The sequence below is a fragment of the Micropterus salmoides genome, unplaced genomic scaffold, assembly GCF_014851395.1.
Source record: "Micropterus salmoides isolate LMB-PRFRI ecotype aquatic unplaced genomic scaffold, ASM1485139v1 Ms_hic_scaffold_196, whole genome shotgun sequence".
In the NCBI taxonomy this organism is placed as follows: Eukaryota; Metazoa; Chordata; class Actinopteri; order Centrarchiformes; family Centrarchidae; genus Micropterus; species Micropterus salmoides.
In genome coordinates, this window is record NW_024041106.1 from 1 (window position 1) to 9083 (window position 9083).

General features: G+C 38.2%; 1 protein-coding gene across 2 annotated transcripts; it reads left to right on the forward strand.

Moving 5' to 3' along the window:
• The first annotated feature begins 6376 nt into the window (after positions 1-6376).
• On the forward strand, positions 6377-7938 carry LOC119911212 (zinc finger protein 593-like). 2 transcript variants are annotated; one of them, XM_038730024.1, is made up of 4 exons: positions 6377-6532; positions 6867-7074; positions 7320-7382; positions 7531-7938. In XM_038730024.1, the coding sequence occupies exons 1-4, from the start codon at positions 6394-6396 to the stop codon at positions 7655-7657; spliced, it is 537 nt and encodes a 178-aa protein (XP_038585952.1). In that variant the 5' UTR covers positions 6377-6393; the 3' UTR covers positions 7658-7938. The 2 variants fall into 2 exon arrangements, with proteins under 2 accessions (XP_038585952.1, XP_038585953.1); XM_038730025.1 differs by lacking the exon at positions 6377-6532 and adding an exon at positions 6575-6770.
• The last annotated feature ends 1145 nt before the right edge of the window (positions 7939-9083 follow it).

The following is a 9083-nucleotide window of genomic DNA, read 5'->3' on the forward strand; positions in this document are numbered from 1 at the left end:
TCATGGGCAATCTGCAATAAATACACAAACATATTATATCAAAATCCAATAAAAATTGTATTTGTTCAGCTCCTTAAAATTTGATTACAAATATCCATAAATTAATTAATTATGCCATATTTTCCCTTCCTTTCACTACTGTCATATGATAATGCCATGAAATAATACTTAACTAACTTTAATCTGTTGGCCCACTTTAACAATTTATCTACTCTACACAAAAGAAAACATTTGATTTGGTGAACACCACTGTTCATTTCTGAAAATAAACTTGATCACAGCTCATCTCAAGTTGCCCAATTTTTAAAGATCTTTGCTTTGTCGTCAACTCCTGCTGACAGACACTTTACATTTTCTTATTTGATCATATCAAACCATGTAATTCTTGTGAAGAATCAAGACACATGTCAGAGTGACTTAGCTGGGAACAATCTGACAGCAAAGAAAACACAGTACTTTTTTAAAAGCAAGTATATAAGACTGTATGCAACTGCAGTATGGTAATGACTTCTCATGAATCTTCATGGGAACTCAGTTCTGTTCAGCTTGGCCATACTGAACCGATGTTACACGGTGTACTGCAAACCCTTCAGTACAAATTTGGCACACCAAGACATGAAGTCTGCAGTGACATTAGCCACCCCATGAGACTAAAACGCTCATTACCTACAAACAAAATTGTTGGATGGATTAAATTTTTTTATTCTAATTTTGCAAATCTTAGATCCATAAATCCTTAGAGATTAAGACTATATACAGTTGAGGTACACAACTGACAAGCAATTTAGACTCAACATGGGGCAAACAGAAACAAAACACTGCTATCTACACCAGCTTGGGGCATTTTCCCCCCCCTCAGGCTTCACTAACTTCCCATCAAAAGTGTAGGCACAAATAATCCAGTTCCCTAAATTCTCTCTCTTTCTCTCCCACACAAACACCAGAATGGCATTGTTGACTTAAGTCACCACCACTTTATTTTTCTCTACGGTTTCAATCTGCAACCCATGGGAAACAAGGTCCTCTACCTGAACAGAGTGGTGGAACTGAACCCAGGCTTCATACGGGATTTCATTCTCAGGCACTGACAGCAACAGTTCAAAACAGCTCCTGCAAGAAAGGAAAACAAGACTACAATGATTTCTGTAAGTTATGATGATTCTGGACAGTTCTATTCTTGACAAAAAAAGAAAACAGAGGCTCTTCAAGTATGAAGTCTGGACATATTGATCTCATACTACATTTCTGATGATATAACAAAGAATTCTCAATCTCTGCATTAATGTTTTAGAAGAGTCAGCTTTACATCTCCATATATTAAAACATGTCAAAAACTCATTTGAAAATAAACTGAACAGAGGTGACATGTTTTTGAGCCTATACCACATATACTTTTTACATCCGCCAGAAGTTAAATTTAACTATTACAAGGTAACTATTAAAAGTCATGTCAGATTTTTTTTTATTCATCTGAAAACACCAGTTCCCCTCGCAGGAACATTTGCAAACTGAAGCAGAGTGACTGGAGCTGTAGTGTGTGAGCTTAGCAATTAACTGAAAGACATTACAAATCTCTAACTGACCTAATTTAAGTCATGTCTATAAATTCGTTCAGACAGGATTTCATTTGCAGCATGAACCATTTATTGCATCTGAAAGTACAACAAGAATCACATCTAATCCTAAAGTGACAACCAATCACTGTCTGTCAGCCTGTGCTTATACGTGGGTTAATTCATAACAGAGTTAGTTGAGTTGGAATTTTTACTGCTGATAAAAACATTACGGCTTTGAGAGGATACACAAAGCAAGTTGCTCCATGAACTGTAACACATCCATGTCATATTTGCCAAGTGCTAAGCCAAAAAAGAAAAAGAAAAGCAAGGACAGAAAATCACACACTTGACCGGGGTTATTACACAAGTGTTTGCATGTGGGTTTTACATTTTGGGTCACAACATACTTTAAAGTGTAGCCATACTTCTGTTAATCCCATCAATTTATAAAATAACTTATTTTGCTATGTGCAAGAGATGTGAAACAGACTATTTTTTACCATGACTTTCTATTTCAGCAAACAAATGCCTACAAGTGTCCTTGACCACTAAATTTATTAAATACATTTTACTCAAGAGTCATAATACAGTATTTTTTTATGTCTAAGTGCAAATAATTAAAATGTGCCTCATTTTAAAGAGTGGAGATCTCGCCCAGCCCTCGTGAGTTCTGTCTGACCAAGAAAACCATCTTAAATGAAAAATAAATGACAAGTACCCACTATCTTCTAATGAACAATGCAACATCACACCAGTATGGTAATATTCTCACAAAGCCAAAGACATTTTGTATTTTAGTTTTCTGATAGGATTCAAGCTTGGAAAACAACCAGGGGTAGTAACCACCAGTAACTGAGCACAACCTGATACGAACAAAATACCAGCAAACTACAGGTAGGGGTTTAGAGCACGCTCGCGGTCTGTCAGAAACTAAATTTGGTGGATAGTTTGAGAGGCACCTGACATTTCCAGAAGAGCCACCCTGTTTTGGAACATTGAAAATCAGGCGAAAAGACAAATGACAACCCTGCTGGCTGTGCATTCATCCAGTAAGGTACGTGAAGGGTGCAAAATACTGATCACTGAGTGAAGAAAAGAATTGTCAATCATCAAAACTGTGCAGCCTACATGAAATGAAGCAAATGCCTCAGGAAAATAAAAAATTATAGGCTTGTATTGCCAAGCTATTAATAAAAGGATTTAATAAAAAATTTAAGAAGTTTTAAATCCATATAATGACCAATAAAAGTAAGCATGTACACAACACACATTTGTGCTTGAATCCAAAAGTATATTTTCATTGGATTTCCAGTACTCACAAAGCTAGTCTCTTCAAAACAAGGGCCACCCTGTCGGACTCTGCAGTGAGGTGGGAACGGGCCGCAGCAAAACAGTTTATGGAAAGACAGTAGACCTCCAGAAGAGGCAGACCATGCTCCATGGAGTTCCTGCTCCCAGCATAGTGCATCAGTGCCTATAAACACACACAAACAAAAAAATTTAAATAATGAAGAAAAACACTTCACAATAGTGATCAGAAGGGGAGATATCAGATGAGAGACAGGTGTCTGGATAAAGAGGGGGTTTCCACCCGAGGGAGAGATCAGTCTATACCGGATTGATCCCAGCTGACACTGTCTGGTGTGAGATGCTCCTGATTGGGTCTGAGGGGACTTGACTGTACAGCATAAGACAACGAACGTTAAATAAGGAGCAGTAAACACGCACTAAAAAAATAAAACTCCAGGAGGGACACATGTACTAAGACTTATTTTCACCTTTTCATACTTTTACTTTTAATATTTTACAGTTAAGAGGATGTTTTTACCAAAATGTTTTTGTAATGAATGCAAACTTAATTCCATTCTTTAATTTAACCAAATTCAAATGTAAAAATGTATTTTTCTGAATTATACCAAAATGATTTTCACTGATGACAAGACATAATACAGAGATAAGATAAAACTTTATTATCCATTTCTGGAAACTCGTCTTTGGCTTCACCAGGTTCATTAAAAACACATACGACGAATTCATTTGAACACAGAAAACAATAAGAGCTTCAAGTAGACCAGTTATCAAAATACAGATAAAAAAAATAAAAAAAACGTATGAATTTATCAAAGCAAGTGCGCGAGGGATAAAATAATTTTTAAAAAGGTTTTTTATTTATCTCCCTTAAATATGATTTACATTTAACAGAGAGCACAATATTGTTTTCAGGGAATGCTGTCTTAACTGCCAACTGTCCCCAGGTACAGAGGGGTCAACATCAGTGTGTCTAAACCACTGTGACACCGGTATGTAGCTACACATTAAATCATCGTCACTATCAGCATCCCAGGAGTCCCATTTGCCAGACAGCAAAGACCTTGCAGGCTGGTGCTTGTGTGTACAGAGGCGCTAAATTAATTCCCTTCAGTCTAAATATACGGTAACCTCTCAAAGGGAGCCAAGAATAAGGTCGCAACCCTGGGAGACCTATATCAGTGTACTAATTACGTCCAGACTACTTCCGACTTGAACAGAAAATAAATGCAACACAATTTGTTTCTGTTTACTATCAACCCAAAATTCAGTAAGTTACAACCTATGTGTACATTCAATGATGTAATGCTGCAATAATTCCTCCTCTCCATACTAGCTGTAAAGAGGAGCCTTTCTAGAATGACTGTAAAAGAAAAAAAAAAAAAATCAAACTGTTGTTCTCTGTGCAAAAATGTACATGAGGCCTTCGCAGTCTGAGTTAGACAAAGCAAATGGGCATCTTCCAAGGTTACAGACTTTTTTAGTACAAAACTCGCTCATTGTGTTACTATCCCTCCACTGCAGTTCAACCATAAAATGCTGTCCAGCAAAACACAAAGCTGGAATTATGCACTAAAAAGACTAACTTTTGATTAGCGTGGAAAAGAAGATACAATTACAGAGATCACTAACTCTTTCAATGAAAATTTTGGTATTCAAGTACTGCTTTAAAAGACAAACTATCAAAAACACTTTTCCTGTAGCTATTCTCTTAAGACAGAACAACTGTTTGAGTGAGCTGGATAATGATTTACTCTCTTCTACAACACTCAACTCTAACTGGTAATGAAGTTTCACTGGAAGCTCTTCTCTGATTGAACATGTACTTTGGCTTAAACATTGAAAATGAAAGTGACAGCTGTTGTTGGGAGTAGTTAAATAGTTTACCATAAAAAGTGGAAACCAGGGTAGTTCCCCATTTTGATTCCCTTATACGAATACTTGTTTTTAAAATTAACTATACAAATCCATAAGGTAATGCACATAAGAATACATCTCTTATGCATGTTGATGAGAGAAAAAATACATCATGGCAGATCCACAACACTGACAGTCCACTCAAACATACAAACAAGTGCTCAGCTGCACAGAATTTGAAACTATACAACCAAAGAACATAAAATTTGATAGGTAACAGACAAGCGCAACTACTGAAAATTTACCGAAATGCCATGTCGCAGTAATAGCTACGCCCCAACTAGCTACAAAATGTGATTAAACCAAACATACCCCGATTCTGCCCCGCCCCAAACACATGCAATTATGCATAATGTGCAAACTATAGCAATGCCATGCGCATGCAAATATCCTTCAGGTTTCCTCTTTTCCCGTTTGCTTTGAAATAAGATGCAGCTAAACGATTTATTATATCAATGAAAGTAAGGAGAGTTTAACGTACTGTATCAACTTGAATCAGGCAACGTTATCACTCATCTGCCAACGTAACTACATTATTATTGGGCCAATTGTAGTAAATTGTTTTAGTGTAAAATTATATGCACACGTGAATGTGTCCAAAAATACGCACTGTGCAGTCGTTCCTTGGCGATACACGAACCTAAAATTGGCCAGGTGGCTAGCGGGCCAACAGCAGCAGCCGTCGCAGATTAGCTAGCTTGCAGGCTGCGAGAAAAACAATCCTGAGTGAGCTAACGTTAAGCTAACAGTTAGCTTCGATGTTGCATGTACACATTACCTGACAGAAGTTGTCGCAGTACTCCGTGGAAGATGCTATGGATAAGTCTTGTTGCCTGAGCACGTCTTCGAAGGCTCTTAGTGTGGCCAGCAGGGTTTCCATTGCAACCAGAGTGTCCTCGGCCGTGTCCAGGGCCCGGTCGCTCCATTCGTGCTCCGGTTCGACATTATTCTCCGCCATCTTCGCTCTCCGCCACGGCGCGTATGCAGTGCAGTCTGACGCCGCCTTCAAGTGCTGTCGGAATATTAAAATGTGTCAGTTGAACTACACCTTAACCATAGCCTGTATGGCATAAGGGGGCAACTTGTATAAATGTGACGTTAAGTTTGTTGGTATTGTATTTGGATGTTGCCGTCGTTGTTGTTGTTACTTGCAATTAGTTTTATAAACCTTTTTTCAACCCTTGGTCGGTATATGCTTTTCTTTTTCCTGCCTTCTTCCTGTCCTGCTGTTTCATCATGGAGTCTATAAAGATACATATATAACGATACAGCTTACGACAATAGTAAATACACTTCTCTTACAGGTTTCATTTTGTTATTGCCATACTATTAGCATTTCTGATCAAAACACCTTAATCGAGGTGACGTTGACATTAGAAAGTTACGAAGAGCACAGGAATGTAACATGTCACGTAGCTTCGCATACCTGATTGATCCATTTAGCAGGGCGCATTAAAATAACATAGCAAACGTGTGCAATTTAATTTTGCATACACATTTAATACGTTTTTATTTAACATGCGCTTAATTATATAAAAGTGGGAGTTTGGTTCAGTAGAAAAACAAAAAGATTATACGCTTATACAAATTTAACTTTTTGGTTTTATCATTAATGTTCTCCACGTTATTTTTCGTATCTTTTTCTTTCATACACTGGCATGTGGCGCTCTCTACGGGTGAGCAGGTGTATAACATAATGCTTCTTGACCCGGAAGTAAATTTCATCCCGATCTTGGCCGCACGTGTGAAGGGTAAGCAAAGCTTAAGTTTCATATACAAATGGCATTTTAGAAGCAAATTTGTTGTATCGCTGATTGTCTTGAGCTGAAATTTGAAGTTGGGCACACATTTTTGTCCACAAGACCCGATTCGGTGGCACAAAAATAGCATGTTCGGTGTTAAAACTTCTACGTTGGCTGACATCTGGAGTTTCTGTTTTCTTAATGTTAGTCGACAGTCAGGTCAGGATTAATTCAACAGGTTTTATCGGTACGTATCGCCAAATAGTGGTGATAATTTAGTCCATCCATCTACAGGCAACTTTACCAAGTTTCTGTGTTGGTCTTATTTCATCCGATCCTGCAGGATCCGCAATGGGGAAGTCCAAACAAACAGGAAACCATAAGAGTGACAAGAAGAAGAACATCTCAAAGACATGGAAGACAAAGCGCAGGACCAAAGACCTGGACCAGATCCACTCAGACATGAAGCCTGAGACTGCATCCAAGCTGCTACATCAGGAGGTGGACTACGATGTGACAGGATGTGCACAACACTACTGCTTACACTGCGCGTACGTTAATTTTCTTTTGTCCGACAGGATCAGATAAACAAATAGTGCTGATTCTTAACTTCAAATTGATTATTTGCAAATTCAAGAATTGCTGTCATAAAAATCAGAACTGTGTGTGACTGGCTGTGTGTCTTATGAATTCTGCTGGAGAGATCCTGATCTCAATTAAATAATCTGATTAAATAATAATAAAACAGTACATTAGTAAGTTAGCTTCTAACACTGTGGAACTTCATGTCTTGCAGGAGATATTTTGTGGATATGAGATCCTTGAAAGAGCACTTTAAAACTAAAGTGCACAAAAGACGGTAAGGCAACATATCCCACCCATGTATTCTGTTATACACACATTTCTTGACTGAAAATGAAAACTGAAACAACATTATGCCCCGTACAACTGCACAGTGGCCATGTATTCCTGCTTGTTTCTACAGCACCTCTTCTTTCTCCATCCAGGTTGAAACAGCTCAGAGAGGAGCCCTACACCCAGGCAGAGGCAGAGAGAGCAGCAGGTATGGGCTCCTACATCCCTCCAAAAACTGTTGAAGTGAAGACACAGCCTGTGGAAGAGGACATGGACTGAGAGCTGCCCTCTTTAACATGGACTGATAAACTCAATAACAGAAGCGTTAACAAAATAGATAATGCTTCTGTTATTCCTTGCTGTCACAAATGTTGAGTGCATTGTTAAATGCTTTTTATGTGACACACTTAAAGCATGGCTGTTAAGACTTCTGGCTATCACCAGGATCAGGAAAACCTTACCTTATATTGGGTAATGTAATGCAACATGTACCTATGTAAATATTGAGTATGTGTAGAACTGTGTTGATTGCTAATAAACTATAACACAGGGTGGATTTAGCCAGTTTGCATTCATATGGGACATTTTGCATTTACATTTACATTTATTGTCATTCATCCACATACCAGGTACACAAATGAACGAAATGCCATTTCTCACAGTCCATAGTGCTAGACAAGATCACAATCAACTTACAAGACAAGACGCCATACAACAGGACACAGTAACTGACACTAGACGAGACAAAAAGAGCAGATCTATTATTGGATACTTTTACAGAGCCTGATGATTGGGCTGAACTGTCATTTTGTTTGTACATAATATTTTGAATTGAGGAAACTGGACATGCCGAATATTGAGAAATTTGTAATGAGGCCAATGTTTTGCATCTAAAAATATTAAATGAAACGATGTAAGAAGGACTCTTCGGTTGAATTGAGCACAACTCCTGATCACACTATGGTCATAACCTGTGCTTAACCTTTGCTTAATTTCTCCCCATATTTCCTCTTTATGAAGAACAAACACATCTAAAAAAGCACATGTGAAATGAAGTTATTGTAAAATGAGACTATAAAACTGCCCAATTGAGGATGTGTTAAAATTCCAGTAGAAACAAAGCCTTCATTTCCACTGGTGAAGTTACAAAATATTTAATGACTGTCTCCCTTGGTAGAGAAACGTATAATTGAAGCTTGTTAGCAGACATTCCTGGGATGAACAATGCAAGCCTGCCCCTTTAAATGTGGCTTCTGTCCCAGCTCCCAACGTCTGCTAAGTTAGAGAGAATCCAAACAAACTTCCGGTCATCACTTTCAAAATAAAGCCCTTGAATGTATACTGGCGGCTACATTTAGGGGGGCCCAAATAGTGTACCCCGTCCGCACATTACTCCGTTATTCAGTCATAAACATGGTGTTTTGAGAAAACCTTGCCTGTTATACGGGAGCGTGCTGTATATTCAAAAGTATTTCCTTGACTTTAAGGATGTCTCTCCGGGAATATAAAGAGTATGTCAGGGGCGACCAACTTTAAAATCAAATAATAAGCAAGCAGACACCTTGAATTCACAAACTTACAGTTTAATACGTAACCAGCTGTTGGAAAACAGACAAGGAATAACGTTTCGACCGTTTTGATAGAGTTCACAACTGCGGCTAGCTAGTTAGGCATAAGTGCTTTTATTTTGAGCACACGGACGTCA

What these genes read in the sequence shown, in the direction of transcription:
- LOC119911212 (XM_038730024.1), top strand. Translation starts at nt 6,394, where the DNA reads ATGTTCTCCACGTTATTTTTCGTATCTTTTTCTTTCATACACTGGCAT. An exon ending in CTTGGCCGCACGTGTGAAGG is followed by an intron (nt 6,533 to 6,866) that starts GTAAGCAAAGCT and finishes CCGATCCTGCAG; the next exon opens with GATCCGCAATGGGGAAGTCC. An exon ending in ACTAAAGTGCACAAAAGACG is followed by an intron (nt 7,383 to 7,530) that starts GTAAGGCAACAT and finishes TTCTCCATCCAG; the next exon opens with GTTGAAACAGCTCAGAGAGG.